Source organism: Scyliorhinus torazame, chromosome 1 (assembly GCF_047496885.1).
Source record: "Scyliorhinus torazame isolate Kashiwa2021f chromosome 1, sScyTor2.1, whole genome shotgun sequence".
Lineage (NCBI taxonomy): Eukaryota > Metazoa > Chordata > Chondrichthyes > Carcharhiniformes > Scyliorhinidae > Scyliorhinus > Scyliorhinus torazame.
Window position 1 is genome coordinate 60,984,698 of NC_092707.1, and position 25,054 is coordinate 61,009,751.

Consider the following 25,054-nt stretch of genomic DNA (forward strand, 5'->3'; position numbering starts at 1 on the left):
TGGAAACAGAATTTCGGTACAAGTCAACATCCTCAGGTTCAGAAATGGAAGATTTTAAATCAGTATACACACATGTATCACTCACTAGTTCAAAATCATGCATTGTCTTTTTATACATTAGAATCCGGAGTGAAATACTCAAATGTGCTGTAAATTAGTAAACAGGCAAATAAGAGTTGGTTTCAGAGAATTTTCCCTGCAGTAGTCTGAAAATCATGGCATTATAAGCACTGCCACACTTACAACATGACAGACGATTCCAGGGCAGCACGGTGGCACAGTGGTTAGCACTGCTGCCTACAGCACAGAGGACCTGGGTTCGATCCCGGCCCTGGGTCACTGTCCGTGTGGAGTTTGCACATGTTCCCCATGGCTGCGTGAGTTTCACCCAGCCAACCCCAAAGATGTGCAGGGCAGATGAATTGCCCCTTAATTGGAAAAAATAATAATTGGGTACTCCAAATATATTTTAAAAAAACGTTTAGAGAGTTCCATTATTAAGGTGGACATTAGAATTTTCTAATGCAAATAAAAAAAGGTAAAATTGACTTGAAACTTAGTACTAAAATTACATCTGCACAACCCAATACAATTATCATTTACCCTCAGTTTCACCTACAACTCTCCACATGAACAAAGAAACTCGGACATTAATTTAAAATCTGTTTCATTTCCTATTACATACATGATCCCACTAGAGAAACAATGTTTTCGTCTCAGCCTTTTGGCATTCATCTGGCAAGTTTAGCATTTTCTCTTTACATAGTTAGGTTTAGGATGGACAGGTAGTTTTTTGGGCTGAACGGTCAGTTAGCACCATAACATTTGTTTCTATGGATTGTTTTATTCATCCATGAGATGTGGGTGTCAATAACAAGGCAGGCATTTGCCATCCATGAGAAGGTGGTGGAGCTGCCTTCTTGAATTGCTACAGTTCATGTGGTGTCATGTGCATCTAGAATGCTGAACACCCAGAGGAGAAATTGCATGTGATGGTGTTTACAAGTACCTACAGCACTTCTCCATCTTAGCAATTCACAGGCTTGGAGCATTTTGTTCATTATAGCAAGCATTTTTGAATAAGAAAAATCTTTAAAGATAATTACATTTGTTGTTTCATCAAGTTTGGTAAAAGGGTTCAAAATCATGAGGGTTGAATAGATGGGGGACACGATTTCCATTGGCAGAAGGATCAAGAATCAGAGAAAACAAATTTAAAACGATTGTTAAAATAAGCATAAGAAAAGCTTTATTTCATTTTACACAAGGGCTTAGGATCTGGAACACATGGCCTTATGCCACGGTGGAGACAAATTCAATGGTAGTTTTCAAAATTCAATTGGATAAGCACCCCGAAAGGAGGAAAACATTGCAGGGAAAAGACAGAGCGGAGGGACTGCCTCCTCTATGCTATAACCATTCCATGATTGTCAGAACAGTCACATTATAAGCAGGAAGACAGAGAAGGGAGTGGACCTGGGGCACGTTCAGGTGAAAACTCACCTGCACCATCCTGGCTCTCTCACTCTGCTGCCCAGTTACTCAACCGTGGAGTATTTTGAGAATCACACAGTAAACGAGCAACCCACCCTCAACCAAGCCCCCCACCCACCCGGCCAGCCCTCAACGGCTGATTCTATCCCTGTGGCAGCCGCCGGGAGAACATTGCAGCGCCCCAGCCCTTTCCATGTTTATACACAGGATCCTCAGCCAGGCGTTAAACTGAGGCTCCCAGGCGGGAGGCCCCTGTGGGTGAGGACCTGCCCACGGTCACAGCTGCTCACCCCACCCCTCTCCTGCCTTCCCTCCATTGTTTCTCTCACACGGACAACTTTTCCAACGACCCTCCCCGGGGCCTAACCCGCTCTCCGGGGCAGTTACTCCCCACTTTTCCTCTTTGCAGGAAGGCTCACCTCCTCCATCTCCTCCGCCATTGTATTCAACTTCTCCTCATCCTCCAGCAGCTCATTCAGCTCCTGCAGACTCAGGGAGCTGAGGTTGGGCAGCGACATTTTCGTTCCCACACAGCTGTCGCCCCCTCCCAGGCAGCCCAGCCCAGAGCGGAAATCCCCGCCCACTCTGATTGACACGGCCTCTCCACCAATCAGCTGCGGCCTCCCAGTCCCAGCCCCCTCCCCTCGACCGCGGGAATTCCCCGCCCACTCTGATTGACACGGCCTCTCCACCAATCAGCTGCGGCCGCCCAGTCCCAGCCCCCTCCCCTCGACCGCGGGAATTCCCCGCCCACTCTGATTGACACGGCCTCTCGACCACTCGTCTCCGGCTGCTGAAGGCAGCTCCGCCCCCTGAGGTCGCGCCGCCACGCCCCCAGCACTGGAAACCGCCGGCCACTCTGATTGACAAGGTCCCTCGACCAATCGGCGCTGACCCCTGAGGCACTCGAGTCCCGCCCCCCGCACCAACCACCACCGGAAATGGCCGTCAAGATGCGGCCCCGCCCATATCTCTATGATTGACATACATCACAACCAATGACACGCTTGGTGAAGTCATCCACCTCTACCTGCCCCAAGGACGCACTGCCGCGCCCCAGCTGTGCAACAACAAAGCCCGTGTTCCAGGTGTGGGTTACGGCCTCCCTCGGGGCTGAAGGACTTCCTTGTAAGTCTGCTCCTGGCCATGGACAGATCCAGACAGAGCATAGTCGGTGGTGGCCTTCGTCCCAGCTGCCTGAAACTCATTCCCAGGCTGCAGCCGTGCCTGGGTTTCTTCCCTGGACTGGCGGGGAGGGGGGGGGGCAACGTGGAGTCGGCAAGCGGGCTTGAAACTTAGCAATGGTCAGGGGGGGTGGTGATGTGCATCAATGTAAATGCATGTAGGCTAGCTAGACACTAGAGGGACCACCAAAGACATCACACACACACACACTCAACCAATAGATCAGTTAGATAGGATACGACCAATGGACATTCACGATTCACACACCACCACAGGAGGGCATTACACCAATCCATATATAAAGGACACCACACACATGATCTGCATCTTTCCAGTGGAGACAGTCAGTGAGTAGAGACACAGGGTTGATTCAATATTACACCCACCACGTGGATTGCAGCAGCTGGTTAGTCAGTCTGGGTAGCTGTAGTAGGATTAGCAGTAGTGTCGAACCCGAGTAATAGAAGTGTAAATAGTTTAATAAACGTGTTGAAGTTATCTCCGCGTCTGAACCCTCCTTTGTCAAGTGCACCACAAGGAAGCCGCTTATGTTACACCGGACAAATTCGGCAAATACTGTGAGGAAATCACACTCCAACCAGCAAGAAAAGGTAAGAGAACCGCCAGTACTCACCACGAGGCCGAGATCCCGGAGCAGAGAATAGTTTTGATCGGCGGCCATCTTTCTAACGGGACTGCACTTGCGCAATCACGAAAACGGCCCCCCGGTACAGGAACAGCGATTTGCGCAAACGCTTCCTACATATGATGTCACATGCGTCATGACGTCAGAGGCCCCGGACCACTCCCATTTAAAGGGGAAACATCCCAAATCAAAGAAAAAATCTTTTAAAGCTGTAAAACAACCTTCCTTAACCTGGAATGACAGCACAGTGCCTCAAATTGAACCAGGAAATGAAATTAACCTCCAAAGAACCCTGCAACAAGCAGTTACCTACGCCCAAACCGATGATTCTGACCTTGAATACTTTGACGCCGACCGTTACATTTTCTCTGGACCTCGCGAGCCCAATGCCAGCTCTGACGCAAACAGTGATGATATGGTCCTAGAACACTATGACTCGGACGAACCTTTCACCTTGGGAGGCTACCCCAACCGCAACTAGACGTGTTGCACATTGGCGACCCCCGATGCAGACGCGGATTCATTCTTCAGCCCAGCAGATATGACATCCCGACTCGTGAGTGCAGGATTATGCTACGGCCTGAAACCAAGAGACAGAGAGCGGTACAAGCCCACAGAGAGCGGCCTGCTGCCACACAGAGCATGGTCCACGCACCGCTCAGGGTTCCTGACTCTACGAAAGAAGACACGCAAGACTCCACACCGCAGTCCTTGCATGAACAAGAAGTGACTCCAGTGTCACAAGCCTCCACAGCGAGCTCATGGACAGACTCCACAATTGCAGAAACGATAGATTCCAGAGCGCAGTCCTTGCACGAACAAGAAGTGACTCCAGTGTCACAGCCTCCACAGCGAGCTCGTGGACAGACTCCACGATAGAAGAAACGCAAGACTCCGGAGCGCAGTTTTATAGAATTTATAGAATTTACAGTGCAGAAGGAGGCCATTCAGCCCATCGAGTCTGCACCGGCTCTTGGAAAGAGTACCCTACACAAGGTCAACACCGACCCACTTCCACCCTATCCCCCTGACCCAATAACCCCTCCCAACCTTTTTGGCACTAAGGGCAATTTATCATGGCCAATCCACCTAACCTGCACATCTTTGGACTGTGGGAGGAAACCGGAGCACCCGGAGGAAACCCACGCACACACGGGGAGGATGTGCAGACTCCGCACAGACAGTGACCCAAGCCGGAATCGAACCTGGGACCCTGGAGCTGTGAAGCAATTGTGCTAACCACTGTGCTACCGTGCTGCCCCAGTTCTTGCACACACAAGACGTGACTCCAGTGTCACAAGCCTCCGCAGCGAGCTTCTGGACAGCCTCCACGATAGAAGCAATGGCAGTCCTTGCAGGAACAAGACCATGAAGGTCTAGCAACCTCCACTGACCAACTAGGGGCAGATGATGCAAGTCTGCCATGCTAAAGTAAATAGCAAGAAGACTATGACAGTTTACCACGCTCCAGCGCACAGCAGGACGACCATGACGGTCTATCATGCTATAGTGAAGAACAAAGCGACGATGACAGTCCAAGCCCAAATGAAGGACAACAGCAAGACAATGACAATCCTCCCACATTGTTTGCGCCACCAGATGAAGACTCTGACAATTTACCCAACCCAAGTAAACAACAAGCAGCTACTGAGGATCTACCTACGGTATGTGAGATGAGTGACGACAGCATCCCACTCCCCATGCAAGATGTGCAAAGTGACAGACCTCAGCGAGTGTGTACAGAGGCACTCGACGATCACTGTGAGACCACTGGTGACTCCGGTGACACCATGATACTTCCACCCTCATTCGCTCGAACCCCTCCACAAGTCAATGCATTCCTGCATGATCCGACTCCAGAAATCTCAGCTGACTCCAGTGAACCTGCTAAGACTCCGGACGGGGAGCATCAACAAACCAACACTGACTCAGTTAAAACAGACCAGACTCCAGATGGGGAGCAACCAAATGCCGACTCTGATTCACGTAAGCCGGACTTTACTCCAGACAGGGAGTGCCGCAACCACAGTGATGACAGCAGATGCCACAACGACAGGCGATGGATCACTTAACAATTACACTGGGTCAGTAATAACAAGTAGTGGCTACAGTCCAAGAGGAATACTCCAATATTCACCACAGCTATATCCACACATTCTTTCCACACCAGCAGTGCAGCCAATGACAGCTCATGATGGACAAACCCAGTATTCCGGCATGCAGCAGCCAGCAGTCTAGGCAGCATATTCTCAAACAGGCCAGCACTACAGATTGCCCACTAATGGAATCAAGACCGAAGGAGGACTACCGCAAGCGCAATCTGCACTACAGACTGGATGCCTTAGTTACAGCCCAGGGTTTGCTGCACTCCAGCCTGGCCAGACGGCATGTTCCTATCAGATGCAAGGTTCTAGTTTCACACCATCACCAGGTATTTATGCGAGCAGCAATTCTGTTTCCAATTCGACAAGCTTCAACGGTTCTCAGCAGGATCACCCTTCCAGCCCAGCACATGGCCAGAACCAGTATGTACAGTCTTATCCAACTTCAACATATGGCACATCCATGACCTCGAATGATACTGTTGATGGTACCTCTTCAATGTCAACACCTTATCAGCTACAAAATGCCATCCGACAGCATCATCACAAACATTGAAAAAGAAAGGGACTCCAAATCAGACAGCGAAGTGATTTGACCACTTCTTGGTTCCTGTGGCACAGGGACGTTGATGGCGTTCATAACCAAGAGAGACATTTGACCATGATGATTGATGGTTTTTGGATTCACACAAATGATTTGGACTTATTATTTAATCACTGTTCTCATGACTTGTATACACCTTAACCTATCTACCTGTTTTTTGTTCAATTTTCTCAAAGTGTACAGAAAATATAAAAAAGGGGGATGTGGTGATGTGCATCAATGTAAATGCATGTAGGCTAGCTAGACACTAGAGGAAGCACCAAAGATATCACACACACACACACACACACACACACTCAACCAATAGATCAGTTAGATAGGATACGGCCAATGGACATTCACGATACACACAGAGGTGACACCACCACAGGAGGACATTACACCAACCCATATATAAAGGACACCACACACATGATCTGCCTCTTTCCAGTGGAGACGGTCAGTGAGTAGAGACACAGGGTTGATTCAATATTACACCCTCCATGTGGATTGCAGCAACTGGTTAGTCAGTCTGGGTGGCTATAGTAGGATTAGCAGTAGTATCGAACCCGAGTAATAGAAGTGTAAATAGTTTAATAAACGTGTTGAAGTTATCTCCACGTCTGAACTTTCCTTTGTCAAGTGCACCACAAGGAAGCCGCTTATGTTACACCGAGAACATAACAAATCAGGGGGGACTGGAGTATATATTGTTATTGTAATTTTAGAAATATTTAATTGCAAATGCGAAACGCTGGAAATCTGAAATAAAAACAGAAAATGCTAAAAACAGAAAATGCTGAAAACAGCAGCAGGTCCGGTGGCATCTGTGGGGAAATAGCCAGCTAATATTTCAAGTAAAGGACCTTTAATCAGAGCGAGAGTGTGAAGATATTGAATCTGAAGACTTATACCTGGTGTTCTAAGTTTCTATTTAACTGGCTTTCATTGTAATAAAGTTACAGACTCCATTCAGTTAGGCTACAATGCACAGCATCTCATAGAATAGAATCACTACAGTGCAGAAGGAGGCCATTTGGCCCATCTGCACCCACTCTATCCCCATAACCCAGTAACCCCACCTAACCTTTTGGACACTAGGGGAAATTTAGCATAGCCAATCCACCTTACCTGCACATCTTTGGACTACTGGAGGAAACCCATGCAAACACAGGGAGAAAGTGCAAACTCCACACAGTAAGAAGTCTTGCAACACCAGGTTAAAGTCCAACAGGTTTGTTTGGAGTCACTAGCTTTTGGAGTGCAGCTCCTTCATCAGCTCCTTCACCACACAGACAGTGAGCCAAGGCTGGAATTGAACCCGGGTACCTGGTGCGGTGAGGGCGCTGTGCCACTGTGCTGCCCTTATTGCATCTCATTGAATCTTTTAAATTCGTTCTCCGCATAACTGCCCATAAAAGATGGCATTTTAAATATTCCGGGGTGATAATATCACAAATTTCAGTACTTGCATTTATTGATCAGACTTTTCCCAGAGATCATATTTTTAATACTTTCCTGTATACATGGAACACAAAAGCTGCAAAATGGAGAATTCTTTCAATCTGAACCTGTTTTTACCAATGCAATTTTAAAAATGTAAGCTACGTGTTAATATTTAAAATGTATTGTTATGTTGTGTCTGTTTTCTAATTTGTTTATTTCTTCTGCTACTTTGAATCATTCATAACCTCGTTCATCAGAGGAGATCTTGTCCTGAACAGGAAGTTCATGGTAACCTAGACCCTTTGATCCATTCAAAGAGGCTGTGCTGGAGATTTTTGGAAGGGGGATATAGAGAGATTGAAGCTGCGAAACTGAAGGCCCATATCCCATGATATGCATCAACTTAGAAAATTAGTAAAATTTGACTCAGAACTTCAGCAAAGCTGACACAGCATATAAAAAGCTGACAACTCAAGAATTGTTATGGTTAAACAGCTATGACACAAAAAGGAATTACAGGTACTTTTTAAATTAAGCTGTAGGTGTTCACAACATTCGTTTTGATTGGAACAAACAAGAAATACCGAGCTTGCATTTATAACATAAATATTTGACAGTGTGAAGAAGGAATAAAAAATGTGAAGGCACAAGTGTACATTTCTAGGCCATGTCTGGGGCATGCTCTCCTCGGAGTGACCTCACACTACCTCCATGGCAAACCTAATCTGCCACAATATGTTTCCACTAACTTAATCAAGTAATGTCCCTCTGCAATTTTCTACTCCTAACAATTATTATGCCATCAAACAATGTCATCAGCAAAGTTGGATATATGGCTGTCTATTCCTTTATTTAAGCAATTGATGAATATGATGAAAAGCTAAGCTCCTGTAAAGATTCCAGAGAGATATCATATACTTCCAATTGGAATTCATACCCATTACTTTTTCCTCCCACCTCCTACCCAATTCCCTACTAATGTCAAACGGTTGTCTTCAATTGCATGCACCTTCATTTTTGGTGACAGTCTCTTGTGTGGATCCTCATCAAAAGCCTTCTGGAAGTCCATATAAATAACATCCACAGACACTCCCTCATCTACCTTGCAATGTACTTCAGGTATCACTACCTGGAACTGTACACCCACATTGTTCATTGCTGCCAGGGCAGTGCTTGCATACCTTGTGTAGAACATGGTATCATGGTCTATTCTATCTTTTTCCTGCTGTCTCTTCCATTGAATGCAATGTATAAAGGTACACTGAACCTGATTCCCGTGCTAAGCTGGAAGATGGAATAATCTCCAACCTTCCACTACAGGCCTCTAGCCAGCCACACATTTAAGCATTTTGCACCCATTGCTGCAACATGCATTACACATAGCAGTTCCCAGTATCGTGCACATGAGAAATGGGGATGCTGCTAAATAGATTGAACAACTACAAGCCACATCTTTAATCCCTTTAATTGGTATAGTGCAAGATTTATGTGTTACAAAGCATAGGAAGTGCTTCTTTCCAGGGGTAATTTGGCTGTGTCTGCAACAAAGGAGTTAATTATACACTGTAACACACTCAATGCTGTCCATTCCCACTCGTACATCACTGATCTCAATTCTAACACATAGTCATTTGTATCCTAGGGATCCTGGTAAGATTTGGAATATTGCAAATGAGAACAGATGGCACTGTGAAAAATTATTTTAGTGACATCATTTGAACTGTCTGGGCATAAACTTAATTCCTGTTAAAAATAAAACTTACAGATACATTTTACCATAATCATTTAATTACTTACCTAACATGGCATAAATAGGAGATGTATTGAGGGGCAAAAAAACTCTACCAGCTGTAGCACTGAGCATAATTGTAATTATCTTCGTTCAATGTCTAACATTTTACTAATTAGTTGTATTGAGTCATGCTGTATATTATGGGGTGCTAGCATATAAAATTCCTTTCTCCATTCTTTTAATGGGACAGTTAACCTTTTATTTCCTTTAAAATAAAGATGAAATAATTTCATAAAATTGCACTCAGCTAGCATTACAAGACCCAACTTCACCCATAAGTCTTTGTCCCATTGAGCACTGTGTTCTTCATCACTTCACACCCTTCCTTTGTAAACATAAGCTAGTGACATCTCATGAATTTATGATTATATTTTTGCGGGCAGTCTTACATTCAATGAAAAACTATATTACCCCTTGAGAAGTGAAGCAGCCTCAATCCATCAAGAAAATGTTCTGATTAGAGTGGCACAGTGGTTAGCACTGCTGCCTTACAGTGCAAGGACCCGAGTTCAATTCCAACCTTGGGTGACTGTCTGTGTCGAGCCTGCACATTCTTTCTGTGTCTGCGTGGGTTTCCTCCGAGCGCTCTGGTTTCCTCCCACAGTCCATAGATGTGCAGGTTAGGTGGATTGGCTATGCTAAATTGCCCCTTAGTGCCCAAAGGTTGTCTAAATTGCCCAAAGGTTAGGTGGAGTTATGGAGTTACAGAGATAGGGCTGGGGAGTGGGCCTAAGTAGGGTGCTCTTTCAGAGGGTCAGTGTAGACTTGATGAACTGAATGGCTTCCTTCTGCACTGTAGGTATTCTAAGATTCTAACTCATTAAAAAATCTCAAGTCCATATAGCTAGAGATAAGTTTTAATACAAACATTGAACTATTTCTCCCCACGTGCAGCTAACAGTTTGCGAAAACAACTTTTGAAACATTTTGTGTCTTGTGGATACTCAAGTTCTTGCAATGAATGAGGGCGGATTTCAGGAATGTGAATTCTGATTGAGAACTCCATTATAACAATTTAACTATCTTCCAGAAATATATTTTTTAAACAATAGGGTTAACCCCCACTTGTACACCAGAGTTTTATTTGGAATAGTAGTTTATTTAGCTTTAATGAGTTACATAGTCTTTCCTCCATTATCAACACAATTTGCACTCAAAAGAGCAGCAGGTTTGATTGATGGTTGTCATAGGAGCTGCATTTTCAACAGTGTTGTCTTTGTTTTAATTTTGCTGTTTATCAGTAGTTTGGCTTAAAATAAATATATGTGCTGGCTTCAATTTGTTTCCTAGTGTTCAGTTGCCCTGCTAATGCGATCCATATGACTGTTAGGTTTGAATATGCTGAAGTCCATAAAAAGGGGAAAATATGGCAATTTGCCTTGCTTCACAGGAGGCTTTTATTAGTTTGAGCTTTTGGAACATACATGTTAATTGAGTCCTGAAATATTGCTCAAAAACATTATATGGAATATTCTTAGTTTGTAGTCAAGCAATCCACGTGCCCAAGTTACTGGTTTTAATTTTTAACGTTTATTGTAGCAGAAAGGTGCGATTTGCTATGGACACCATAGTAAACCATACAAACGCCAATGCTTTGAGCTCAAAATCAGTTGATGTAAAGATACATGTTCCTTTCCTGTTAATAATAATAATAATCTTTATTAGCGTCACAAGTAGGCTTACATTAACGCTACAATCAAGTTACTGTGAAAAGCCCCTCGTTGCTACATTCCGGCGCCTGTTCAGGTTTACTGAGGGAGAATTCAGAATGTCCAATTCACCTGACAAGAACGTCTTTCGGGACTTGTGGGAGGAAACCGGAGCAGACACGGGAGGAACGTGCAGGCCCCGCACAGACAGTGACCCACGCCGGGGATTGAACCCGGGTCCCTGGTGCTGTGAAGCAACAGTGCTAACCACTGCGCTACTAGCACATTTGGTATGGGGAAAGTGGTCTGGAGTGTGCCCATGCTGCATTGTGTGCTCAAGAGATTGATATTGAAGATGTGATGTGGACCCCATTATGGGTGTGAAACCAAGGCTAATTAAAAATTCCTTACCTGTATTTTGCATGCTCGACTCTTTACACGGTATCATGTTGAAGGCCTGTTTTACTTAATGGGCGAGATTTAACAGAAACATTTCAAACTGTCATTTTAAATGCATTTGGCGGGGTGTTTCTCGAAAGCTGCATTGACGAGATCGTGGTGTGTATTCAACGGCACTTAGTGCCAAAAATGAGCCTCTCACCATTATTAGCTCCCTCGTCATCTGATTCACCTGAATCACGGGTCAACCTCTCTCCACTAACAAGAGGTAGCTGTGTTGCTCTCTTTGGTTGGCTCTGAATATGGCGGTCAATATGGTCACCTTCCTTAATTCTAATTACGTTTGCTCTAGAGTCGCCAGGTATCTTTCGATACCGCCACAAGGTTCATAACCGAATACTGATCAAAGACTCGAAACACCAGTTAGTTAGTTCAAAGTCAATGCTTATTTATTTACACACACAGTTAATATCTACTCATGCACGAAATGCTACAGACTAAACTATCACTACTGCTAAAGCCTATACTTAGCTTCGGGCGCCCACTCAGTCAGAGGAACAATGTTCGGTTCTGAGGCTGCTGGGGTCGAAGTGGTGAAGGGGAACAGCTAAGGTCGTCTGTGTGGTAGCGTGCGTTGACCTTGGACTTACTTACTTCTGGTGCAGCTGGTGGACGAGTCTCTCCGCTGTGAGAGCCAAGTCCAAGAGAGCGATCCTCTCTTGGGGGCTCCTTCTTATACCCAAAGGGGCTTCGCGCTCTTTTGGGCAGGCCTTGAACTTGGCCCCAATCAATTGGGCCATTTCTTGATCATTCCTATCAATTTCATCCAATAAAGGGGTGGGTGCCCTGATGGCTGGGCATGTCCTAGGTGGCCGTTGGCCTGCTTAGTTTCAGTCTCCTCTGGCGCCGTGGTGTCTGCCTTAGTATCGGTTACTCAAATGTTACTCTTTTGTTCCCGGAGATGGGCCATTAGTATGCTAATGGGCCGACAGTTTTGGTCTTGTCTGGAAGCTGCGGCTCCAATGTACAGACAAGCTCTGAACCTGCTTGTTTTCTCAGCATTGTCCATTTTCCCTGCAATCTTTGCAAAGTGTCCATTTTGTAATCGGGAAGTGGCCATCCCAGATGGCTACACTCTCTCCTTGTGATCCTCAACACGAAGGGTGAAGGATCACATTACCGTGTTGCCTTCGTTCTCAGACCAAGCTGGGCACCCGTAAGCACTTCACAGGCTCTACACTGCTCTGTCCTATGAATTGCAACTTTACCTAAGTTATTTTATATACATACATCATTATAAAATTCTACGGGGCGCTATGACATGCATTGCAAAATTTAAAAACTGGAATCTCTAGCTATCCTAAATAAACTATCCTCACTTAAACAATCAAAAATAATCTACAATATTTTAACTGTACAAATAGCAGCAACACATGTCTCTCTGGCTTGGCAGTCAAGCACAGAGGTTTACATTTCTTTATTAAACGAACAAAACACACACAATAAAACGGATGCACTTTAATTCACTTAAAGGGGTTGGGGGGTTTGTTGGAGTCCCAAGATAGGGGATCTAAATGTGTATACTGGAGTGCGGTTGTGGGAGGCTCTCCTCTGCCATTTTCTGAGTTTAAGTGTCTGCATGACACTGCAGAGTATCGCCAGTACTAAGAGTGCTTCTACGATGTAAGATAGTGAATACCAGGTGATAAACTTGTCACACCAGGTCGGGGTGTCAGTAACTGTCTCGGGGTTAACTACCTCGGCGTACAGTGTATGGCAGGGGTGGGAATCATTCACGGCCTGTGTGGTAGGGGTCAGGGGGGTAGCGTCCACGTGCAACTGAAGGGATCCTGCTAAGATCCAGGTGAAAAACGTGATGGTTGTCTTCATCTTTCCTTTTGTCGGTCTTCTTCTTTTTCTTCCTCTGGGGTTCCTGAGGTTCTGGAGTTCTGTGGACACAAGCATAATATCTGTTATTATCTTGCTTAAGATCTCTTAAGATTGCTTAAGACAGACAGTATGTCTGTCTGTCTGACCTTTGTTGCCAATTACCCATTATAATTGGTCACCATCTGTGACTCCCTCATTTTTTTTTAAACCAAATATTTTGGACAAGACATCCGAAATAAAATACTGACACAGTGCGTGCCGTCTCGCAGCCTGTGCGATCTACCATCCTAGTGTTTGAGGATGTAAATAGCATACGGAAGCAACCTAAGGGTCGCCAGAAACAAACAAAAAAGTTTTGAACTAAAAGTGCAAAAATGGGGTGCGTATGGGCCGCGACAGGTAAGAATGGGTGGAAACCCGGGTTAGGACAGTGACCAGTGCCGTTTGTGCTCTACCCGAGCGTAGCTGACCAGAGGGGGTCCTCAGGCAGGGCGGGGACCAGTGCCGTTTCTCCACTGTCTGAGCGACCGGCAAGAACGTGTAAGAATGTGGTCGTCGTGGGGGCTGCCTCTCCTGATTACCTTCAAATCAGGAGAGTAGCTATAATTGGTTGTCTGCTGACAAACTAGTTCCTCTGAACAGTTGTCTGTCGACAAACTTGTTCCATTAACTGCCAGTGGGTGTTAAAAGAGTGGTGGCGTGGGGGTCATGAAAACTTTTAAATTCACAAACAACATTTAACATATACATTAAACGAACAAACATACGACAAACATGGTGCAGGTTCCATCAAAAAGGACACTGTATCACTGAACGAATTGTCTCGGTGCCAGAATCGTGTGTCGAGGTTGGAGCTACTAGGTTTTAATCCGTAATCGTCGGGCGGTGGGTCTGGGTCAGGGGCCTTGATGTACGTGATTTCGAAGGGGTCACTGGAATCATGCTCGGATTCGCTGGGAGTGGGGCCTGGTGCAGGGGTGTAATCATAATGTGGTGTGTTGTAGCTGTCATCATTGCTATCGCTATCACTGTCGCTGTCGCTGTCGCTGCTGGTTGAAGAAAGGGAGAGGCGGTGTCGTGCCTCTGGGGGTGGAGTTGAAGATGTGTCTGAGGACGGGCTGGACTGGCTGGGGGAGGGTAGGAATGCGTCATCTGTGGGCGGGGCGTGATCATCTGCTGCTGCGCGCGAGATGTGGTGTGTGTGGTTGTTCTGCGAGCCATAAGCCTTAAGCTGGTTTATGTGAAACCACGCAGACTTGCCGTTGGGTTATGTGATCTTGTATACCGAGGGGCTGACTTTGTCCGAAATGGAGTACGGTCTGGAAAATTTGGGAGAAAGGAATGAACTGGGGTTGTATAGGGAAAGCATCACTTGCTGCCCTACTACAAACTCGGTGGCGTGTACCGTTTTATCGAAACAAGCTTTGCTTTGTTTCCTCCTGGTCCCAAGTCTCACAGCTGCTGCGAGCTGGGCTGCATTTATATTCTCAATAAGCTGCTGTACAGCATTTTTATGCGCGAGGGCGGTGACTGTGGGGCTGGCCAAATCCAGTCCTAATAAACACTCTGTCCCTTTCATGGGGAGTCCGGTCATGAGAGTGTGGGGGGCGTATCCTGTGGATGTGGATACCATGTTTCGTAAGAACATTAAAGCAAATGAGAGAACTGAGTCCCAGGTGCTGTTGTTCTGTTGCACCATTTTCCTGAGAGTGGCTTTTAAAGTCCTGGTCATCCTCTCTACAATGCCGCTTGACTGGGGGTGGTATGCTATGTGAAACTTCTGCGAAATTCCGAAAATTGTGAAGACGTTTTTCATTACTCGTCCTGTAAAATGGGAGCCTTGGTCGGACTCTATACTGCGTGGGAGGCCCCATCTTGTGAAGATGTGCTAGGTTAGGATTTTAGCTGTTGTTTTGACTGTATTCGTTCTGGATGGAAAAGCTTCCACCCATTTTGTGAAGGTGTCGATGACCACCAACACATACTTAAAACCATTTCTGCAGGGGGGTAGGGGTCCGATGTAATCTATCTGCAAATTCGTCCAGGGGCCATTAATGGGGCGGGTGTGACTAAACTGAGCCATTCTTGCATATCTGTCCGGATTGTTCTGGGCACAGATCAAGCCATTTTCAATGTAATGGGTTACATCGGTTTTAAATCAGGCCACCAGCAGAGAGGTCTGAGGTGGGTTAGGATGGGTTCAATGCCTTGGTGTCCTTGATTGTCATGGAATTGACAAATAATCTGGTTCCTGTCCTGGCTGGAAACTACATAAATACCGTCTTTCAAAATCACACCGTCAAGTGTGGTTATTGCATTCTTAAACTTATCATACGGGGCTGGGAAAGTTCCTTTTAAAACTTCCCTGAGCTTTTCATCTTCCTTTTGGGCTTTCACTAGATCTTGAATGTTGGTCTGTGAGACCTGAACCGCGTGTACTGGGGTGCTCTCGGGGGGGGGGGGGGGGGGGGGGGGGGGGTGTGTTCCAAAAGTAACCATGGCTGGAACCTGCCTTCGCTAGGGCGTCAGCTTTAACGTTACCAGGGGGGGAAGAACGGTAATGACTGCGAATCTTAATGATACCATATTTCCTATCTTTAGCTGTCTCTAGGATATGCCGGAGTAATGGGGCTGAGGGTAGGGGCTTTCCGCCTGCGGAAATGAATCCTCTAGTTTCCCACGGGGGTAGGAATTCTGTTAAACTATTGCAGACACATAAATTGTCCGAATATATGTCGGCTGGGATCGGAAACAAGTCAGGGTGATCAACAATGTAAGCTATGGCCGCCAGTTCTGCTGCCTGCGAGCCTAAGTGTCCTGGCAACTTTAATGAAATCTCTTCAAGGGCGCGTCCCTGCGCGTCCTTTTACATAAATGCCGCAACCGGTGATTCTCTTTCCATTCAAAACTGTGGAGGAGCCATCCACATAAATTTCAGGGGTGTGCACGTGACTGTGGGCTGGGGTCTCTGGGATGTATTACCTGCTTTCCTGGGATTTGACATAGGTATAAATGGGCCTGAATTATGGTTTGTGGTGATGATCTCACACTGCATATTGCAAATTGTCGGCTAGGAAAGTGTGTCTTGGTTCTTTTAACTGTAATGTCCCGTCCCTGCAAAAGAAGGGTCCAACTGGCTGCGCGGATTTGGCTGACTGTGCCATCTTTAAGTCGGCCGTCTAATAATAGCTGTCTCGGGGTGTGTTCAGTGAGAATGGTGATGGGGTTGAGTCCTGTAATGTAGGCGAAGTGTTGTACTGCCCAAAAAACTGTGAGCAGGTGCCTTTCACAGGCAGAAAATCCTTGCTCGACAGGATCTAACACGCGCGAGGCGTATGCCACAGGGCGTAATTCGTCATGGCGTTCCTGGAGGAGTGCGGCCGAAAGGGTTCGGTCGGTGCTTGCTACTTCGATTGCGTACGGGGAAAGTGGATCTGGGACCTGTAATGCGGGGGCTGTGCTGAGGGCTCTTTTTAAAGCATCCACGGCATCCGTGTGCTGTGGAAGCCATTCCCAAGGTGCTTGTTTCTTGAGAAGGTCGGATAGGGGCGCTGCTTTTATGGCGAAACTGTCAATATGGTTTCGGCAGTAGCCAACCAGTCCTAGAAATGACCGGAGGACTGAGACATTATGGGGAAGGGGCAATTTGACGATCGAGTCAATTCTCTTTTGCTCGATCTCGCGTTTGCCATGAGTGATTACTGTACCCAAGTAAATCACTTTTTCCTGCAAAATCTGAGCCTTCTTGGGGTTGACTTTACATCCAATCTGTTTTAGGAGTCCTAGGAGTTCGGCGAGAAGCAAAATGTGCTCTCCCTTTGTGTCTGTCTGTCGTAGCAAGTCGTCCACATACTGGACCAGACAATCGGGTCGGGAAAATTTTGCTCGTCCATTTGCCAGCTGTCGGTGGAAAATGGAGGGGGAGTTGTGGAAGCCTTGTGGAAGGCACGTACAAGTGTATTGTTGTCCCTGGAATGTCAAGGCGAATTTGTATTGGCATGCTTTATCCAATGGAATGGACCAAAAGCCGTTGCTAATGTCCAAAACCAAAAATTTTTTTACTGGAATCCCTGTTTGAGCATGGTCTCGGGACTCGAGGCTATGGTGGGGACTACTACTGGGGTTACTTTGTTCAGTTCCCGGTAATCAATGGTCAGTCACCATGGTCCATCGGGTTTCCTGACGGGCCAAATTGGTGCGTTATTTGTGGAGGCTACTGATCTGAGTGCGCCTTGATCAAGCAGACTCTGTATTACTTTGGAGATTTCTCCCTCTGCTTCTTGGGGAAAACCGTACTGCTTTTGGGGTCTGGGGTCGGGACCTGGAATGTTCACTAAGCCAGCGATCTTGCCACAGTCGTGCTTGTGCTGTGCAAATGCTGCTTTGTGTTGCTGCAGGACTTCCCTAACTTATTTATTCTGACTAATGGCTCGGGGGTGTAGCCACCTAAAATGGCTGATTCCCTATTAATTCGGCCAAAACCCGATTTAAAACGGCTAACCGAAAAGGCTGATGGGAAAAGCAGCCAACAGGACACAAACGGACAGCTGCAGACAGAATAGCGTATTCGGCTCTGGGGAAGTCGGCCCAGATCGATACTCAAGACTATTAACAGCACATCAACCCAGACATCTGCAGTTTAATCGGCTATCCCCGGGAACAATTGCAACATATTAGCAATTGAATGCTGGGCCACACCTGTCGGCGCCGGCAGTGGCCGAAACAAAGACAGGTGAACGACCACCCCCCGATCGAGGAATCGCCCCATTATTGGAGCATATCGAACCCAGTGATTGGGGACAAGTCCAATCACTTGGGACTCAGGGTCAAGGGCCGCCCCGAAAAGGCGGGAAGCCCCTGGGCCCTATAAAGTGAGGGGCCAAGTTCAGATCTCTCTCTCTCTCCCTTCTTCACCTGCTCGCAACCTTCGCAAGAACATCGACCAGAAACAGTAAGTCTGACTCCAGCGATCGCTACCCGATAGAGATTCCTAGCCATCGACCCGTATCAGCCTTTTGAATCCCGCGGGCCAGATCCAATTCGATAAACCATTTGTTTCCCTGACCTGGTGGGCCATCTCCTAAAGTTAAGTATTGGCCAGTAGTGGTAGGTTTTGATATAGATAGTAGGATTATTGTGTAAGTATTGATTGCTGTACATAATAAATGACCGTTGATTTCAATCTTACTAAGCGGTTTGCTGACTTATTAATCATAACCCGAGCTTGAACCACGTGGCGGTATCAGAAAGATACCTGGCGACTCCTGAGCAAAGGTGACATAATCAGAGCTAATAAACTAAGGCTAATAAGAGCAACATAATTGGCGACTCCGCCGGGACCCGACATAGAAGTGGAAAACCACTCCAGGAGAACCCCAGAAATTTGAATAGAATCCAATTGGAAGCAAAAACAAAAAAAACCACAAGTGTTCAAGCGGTTCTGATTAATAATTCACAATTCGGAAGTGTGTGTATGCATGCATAACAGGGTTATAAGGTAAAACTGATAGATTTTGTTGCATCAAAACTGTTGGAAGTCTGTATTTTCGGAAATTAGCGCAAGCCTACGACACCACCTTAGCCCCCTGTTCCAAATTTGAACGTAGCGAGCAGATAAGAGAGATGGCTATGCAGGCAATGCAGGCAATGCAACGCCTCATGAACCCCGAAGAATTTGCGGTCGCACCGATCAGCAGCATTAAAGTGGGACAGTGTCCCATTTGGGAAGTGAAAATTCAGAAATTTCTGCAGGGCAAAGGATGACCCGTGTGGAGCGGTTTCTGTAATAATGACGACTCAGGTCCCGGAAGTATAGGGCATACTTGGTGGGAGAACATGAGTGAAATTCATAAGAAAAGCTTTGCGAAAGCGCGCAAGCCGATGGCAATCGTGTCCTGTATGGCACAATTGCGAGGCACAGAGGAGGTCGTCAGGACGCTCCGAAAAGAAATAGAAGGCATACATCGAATGAGTAAAATCGATGTATGCGAGATGGAAAAAGAGAATCTGGAACTGAAAAGGCAGTTAGAAGCCAAGGACAAAGAGGTGGCTGAAGCCAAACGGGGTCACCAGTCTTGTCTGGCGCATTTAAGCAGTTTTCAATCCCAGTATGAGAAGGCTTATCAGGACATGCAGTGTGCAGTCCTGGTTAAGAAAGAGACAGAGAAGCAGGTGGAGACGCTACAAAAGCAATGTAGTGATCTCAAGGCAGCCTTGAGAGCGCTCCACGCTGCAACCACGGAACAAAGGCAGAGTACCTTAGACCACGCGAAGTGCCGAAAGCAAATTGCAGACCTGCAATCAATGCTTTCTGTCCAAAAGGGATTCCAAGAAACCTTTGGGGAAAGTTTAGAACAGGAAGACGGCCCTGATTGGGAAGAATTGCAGGAGACAGCGCAGAGATATATTCAGGGAACATGTGCGCAAGGAAAGCCCCAAAGGAGGAAAGCACCCCCACCCCCCACAGGCTCCCATGAACCCTGTAACAACCCACCGCACAGCCACAGCAGACGAGGGGGAAGTCCTATATTCAACCCCCCTCACAGTGACCCAATTACGGGATGTGTGTGCTAAAATCACACCGTTCCTCCCCGCTTCAGACCCCCACCATTTCTTTGCCACCGTCAAACACCAGGCGACCTTGTACGGCCTGGATGAGAAAGAGCAGGTAAAGCTCACGGTCCTCAGCTTAGACCCATCGGTCGCAGCAGCCCTTCCCGACCCACAGAATGTAGGAGGAACCACCCTTGCAGAAATGCATACCGCGATCCTGGATGCGATCGGATATAACCGGGGCGACCCCGTAGATGGCCTAAATAAGTGCAGACAGAAAAGGTCTGAACACCCCACAGCGTTTGCAGGACGCTTGTGGATTCACTTTGAAGCCGTTTTCGGAAACGTAGACCGTGCCCATTTGTCCGCAGACAATATGGCCAAATGGACCCGCACCCTTATCTCCCATGCCACGGAAGCAGGACAGAATGCCTGTAGTAATTATGACCCCTCGGAGGAGGCTCATAATGAGAAGTGGGTGGTCAAAAGATTGTCCCGCGTTTGGGAACAGTCTGCTCACAGTAAACCCGCAGCTAGAACCCCTGAGGAAAAACAAGCTGCCGCAGACATGCAGATAGTGAGAACCATTCTTCACAACCCTGCCTGGGTAAACGAGGGAAAGAGCAGCCCCCCAGCAAAACCGCAAGAGTGCTACAATTGCGGACAGTTGGGACATTTTGCCAAAGAATGCAATGGCCCTAAAAAGCCACAGAGAGCCCAACAGACAGGCACTATCAATAAGAAAAAGGCAGAACCCATACATAGCGTTAGCGCCCAGTCGGATCAGACAGACTTGACCGGAACGGACTGACGGTGTACAGGCTCCCCCAGTTGGGTCTGCGATACCCTTTGGGATAGGTCAGGATGACCCGTAGTTGCAGCGAAAGTTAGGGGACAGCCGATCGAGCTTCTCTGGGACACAGGAGGGTCCCGCACCACCTTAAATTCCTCCACCCTTGGTAAGGACACGTGGCCCACCACAGCCACTATCACCCTCAGCGGCTTTACAGGCCACTCACAGCAGGGACACATCACAACCCCTGTACCCATCCAACTCGGAACCATTAACACAAAACACCCCGTTGTTTTAGTCGACCTGCCCCCAACAGCAGAGCACATTTTAGGGATCGACTTCATGAATTCCCACCACCTATCTTTCGACCCAGTCAACCAGTGTGTCTGGAATATGGCGAAGTCCGCTAGAGCCCCCGCAACGCTCACCATAGGGGATTATATGAACAAAATTAGTGCAGTGGGCGAGTTTTGGTTCAACCCCACCACACTCAGCACGGACCGACAGGTTAGGGCAGTCCTGCAAAAGAACAGGGCAGCATTCGTGACCCACAAACACGACTGTGGACGGATGACTGGCTCCGTACAAATAACAGGACCGGACCCTAGACCCCAAAAACAGTATGGATTTCCCCAAGAGGCAGAGGGAGAAATCCTAAAGGTTATAGAACGTTTATTAGAGTAGGGCGTCCTAAGATCTACGGTAGCCTCAACTAATAATGCCCCGATTTGGCCAGTAAGGAAGCCCGATGGATCATGGCGCTTGACCATTGATTATCGGGAACTCAGTAAAGTCACCCCCGTAGCAGCCCCCACTGTTGCAACAAGTCCCGAGACCATGCTCAAACAGGGTCTCCATGCCCGATATTTCACGGTTTTGGACGTCAGTAATGGGTTCTGGTCCATTCCATTGGCAAAGGCGTGCCAGTATAAATTTGCCTTCACTTTCAGAGCGCAGCAATACACGTGGACATGCCTGCCACAAGGCTTCCACAACTCCCCCTCCATTTTCCACCGACAGCTGGCAAATGGACTAGCGAAATTATCTCGCCCCGAATGTCTGGTACAGTATGTAGACGATCCACTACTGCAGACAGACAAGGAAGAGCACATTGAGCTTCTGTCCGAACTCCTGGAATTACTACATTCCATTGGCTGTAAAATAAACCCCAAAAAGGCCCAGATATTGGAAGAGAAAGTGGTATATTTGGGTACTATTATCACACACGGCAAACGCGAGATTGAGCACAAAAGAATTGCCTCGATCGCTAAATTGCCCCTGCCCCAACACGTTTCAGCCCTCCGGTCATTTTTAGGACTTGTTGGCTACTGCCGAAACCACATTGACGGTTTCGCCAGCAAGGCAGCGCCCCTCTCAGACCTCCTAAAGAAAGGAGCCCCCTGGGAATGGCGTCCGCAGCATACGGATGCTGTGGAATCATTAAAACAGGCGCTCATAGCCGCCCCCGCACTACAAGTTCCCGACCCGCTTTCCCCTTACGCGATAGAGGTAGCGACCACAGACCGCACCCTTTCAGCCGTGCTCCTGCAGGAACGGCATGACCAGCTAAGACCCGTGGCTTATGCCTCCCGAATTTTAGATGCTGTGGAGCAGGGATTCTCAGCCTGTGAGAGACACCTGCTCGCAGTTTTCTGGGCAGTCCAGTACTTCTCATACATTACCGGACTGAACCCCATCACCATTTTGACCGAGCACACCCCCACCCAACTTTTACTAGACGGACGACTTAAAGACGGTACCGTCAGCCAAATCCGCGCTGCTAGGTGGACCCTTCTCTTACAAGGACGGGACATCACAGTCAAACGGACCAAAACACACACATACTTAGCGGACAATCTACAGTACCCCGGAACCCCCCATGAGTGTGAAATCATCTCGCCCCACCATAATACAGGCCCCTTTATCGCGAAAACACCCCCCAGGAAACTAGTCACTCCATCTCAAAGCCCCCCTCACCCGGACACGTGTGACCCCATTAGGATCTAGTGGATGGATCTTCCACAGTCCTGGATGGGCAACGCATAACAGGTTGTGGGATTTATGTGGAGGACGCGCAGGGACGCGCCCTCGAGGAAATCGCATTAAAATTACCTGGGCACTTAGGCGCGCAGGCAGCAGAGCTCGCGGCCTTCGTTTACATTGTAGAGCACCCAGATTCCTTCCCCAGCCCAGCAGACATATATTCAGACAGTCTATACGTGTGCAACAGCCTCACTGAATTTCTGCCCCTCTGGGAAACAAGAGGGTTTGTTTCCGCGGATGGGAAACCCCTCCCCTCAGCCCCATTACTCCGCCATATTCTGGAAAAAGCCAAGGACAGGACTTTTGGCATTATAAAAGTCCGCAGCCACCATCGTTCCCTGGAAATGTAAAAGCCGACGCACTGGCTAAGGCAGGATCCAGGCATTGGTACTTTTGGAAGCCCCCCGAAAGCGCCCCAGTGAGCGCGCCAGTGAGTGCAGTTCAGGTCGCGCAGACTAGGATCGAAGATCTAGTAGAGGCCCAGAAGCAGGATAGCGCTCTCACTGAAATCGTGAAAGGGAAGTTTCCAGCCTCATGCGAGAGGTACAGAAATGCAATAACCACAGCTGACGGTGTGCTGCTAAAGGACACCCTTTATGTAGATCCTGAACAGGATAGGAACCAAATAATCTGTTTATTCCATGATGGCCATGGACACCAGGGAATCGAACCCACCGCAGCCCACCTCAAACAGCTTTGTTGGTGGTCAAATCTCAAAGAAGATGCATCCCATTACATTGAGAATTGCCTCATCTGCGCTCAGAACAACCCAGATAGATATGCCAAAAAGGCACATCTCAGCCACACCCGACCCGTTAACGGCCCCTGGACTAACCTCCAGATCGATTTTATAGGTCCATTGCCCCCCTGCAGGAATGGCTACAAATATGTTCTGGTGGTCATAGACACTTTTACAAAGTGGGTGGAAGCATTTCCAGCCCGCACCAACACCGCGAAAACCACAGCCAAAATCCTAACCCACCACATCTTTACAAGATGGGGACTCCCCCGCAGTATTGAGTCGGACCAAGGTTCTCACTTTACGGGACGGGTCATGCAGAACGTCCTCACGATATTTGCCATAACCCAAAAATTTCACATTGCGTACCACCCACAATCGAGTGGTATAGTGGAGCGCATGAATCGGACCCTAAAAACCACCCTTAGAAAGATGGTCCAGCAGAACAACACCACTTGGGATTCGGTCCTCCCCTTTGCGCTGATGCTTTTGCGTAACACTGTTTCCACCTCCACAGGTTACACCCCACACACTCCCATGACCGGACGCCCCATGAAAGGGACAGAGTACTTGTTGGGTTTAGACCTGACCAGCCCTGAAGTTAGGGCCCTCACCCATGAGAAAGCCGTCGAGCAATTACTTGCGAATGTAAAAACGGCTCAGTTAGCAGCCGCTGTTAAACTGGGCACTAAAAGGAAACAGAGCAAGGCCTGTTTTGACAAGGCAGCACATGCAACGGAATATAACATAGGACAACAAGTAATGTTGTCTGTGTATAACCCCAGCACGTTTCTGTCTCTGAAATACTCGGGTCCGTACTCCATTACGGATAAAGTAAGCCCATCGGTATATAAAATCAAATACCCAAATGGTAAGACTGCCTGGTTTCATATTAACCAGTTGAAGGTTTATGGAGCTCAGTCAAACCACGCCCACCACGTCATGCTTGATGCAGCAGACCACACCCCGCCCACAGCCAACGTGACCACACCAACCCCCACCACGTCCAGCCCAGGCACGGACCCGCCCCCAACCCCACCCTCAAAATTTACACTCGGCCCCGGAACGCCCACAGACTGCAGCAGCAGAGACAGCGACTGTGACTCCAACGACAGCCACAGCACGCCTCCCTACTATCCCCATACAACAGGACCCACACCCAGCGACTCCGATTTCGACTCCAGTGATCCCTTCATGATCACCTTTCTAAATAAACCACACCACCGACCACCGAACCACATGGACGACCCCGACTTTGTCCCCACCCAACTCGACAATACGCATTGGCACCGCGACAACTCCTACAGACTCGTCCGCAACGACGAGAGCGACCCCAACTCACACCAAGCCGCCCTTTCCGCCCTACTTCACTCCAGAGTCTGGCACCCGGGAGAAGGGGACGATCTCAAGTCAGACCCCCAATCCGCCAACCCCTTTGCGACCCTGTTTGCAACAGAGAACTGAGGTGTCCACATGATGATTTAAAGGAGACACTTGGTGAAAAGTGTTGTCCTTCCTGATGGAACCTGCAGAATGTTTTATGTTGTTAGTAAGTTCGTTTAATGTTGTTTGTCCGACAGGAGAATTTTTCTCACACGCCCGTTCTGCCGAAACCTCTGAGGACTTGCCTCAGAGACCCACCGCGGCCAGACGCTTGTTCAGAGGAACTAGCTTTTCAGCTGATATTTGTTCGGGTATCAGACGCCCGATCATAACTGCTCTTCTGATTTGACGGGAGAAT

At 47.6% G+C, this 25,054-nt stretch overlaps 1 protein-coding gene across 1 annotated transcript in view; it reads right to left on the reverse strand.

The window, feature by feature from the left end:
- The window catches only part of LOC140408456 (vacuolar protein sorting-associated protein 37B-like), a 50,266-nt gene extending 48,199 nt beyond the window's left edge, over positions 1–2,067 (reverse strand). The window contains exon 1 of the mRNA XM_072495684.1: positions 1,914–2,067. Within this exon, the coding sequence (XP_072351785.1) occupies positions 1,914–2,012 (99 nt within the window). The 5' untranslated portion in view covers positions 2,013–2,067. The remainder of the gene's footprint in view (positions 1–1,913) is intronic.
- Between the last annotated feature and the right edge of the window lie 22,987 nt (positions 2,068–25,054).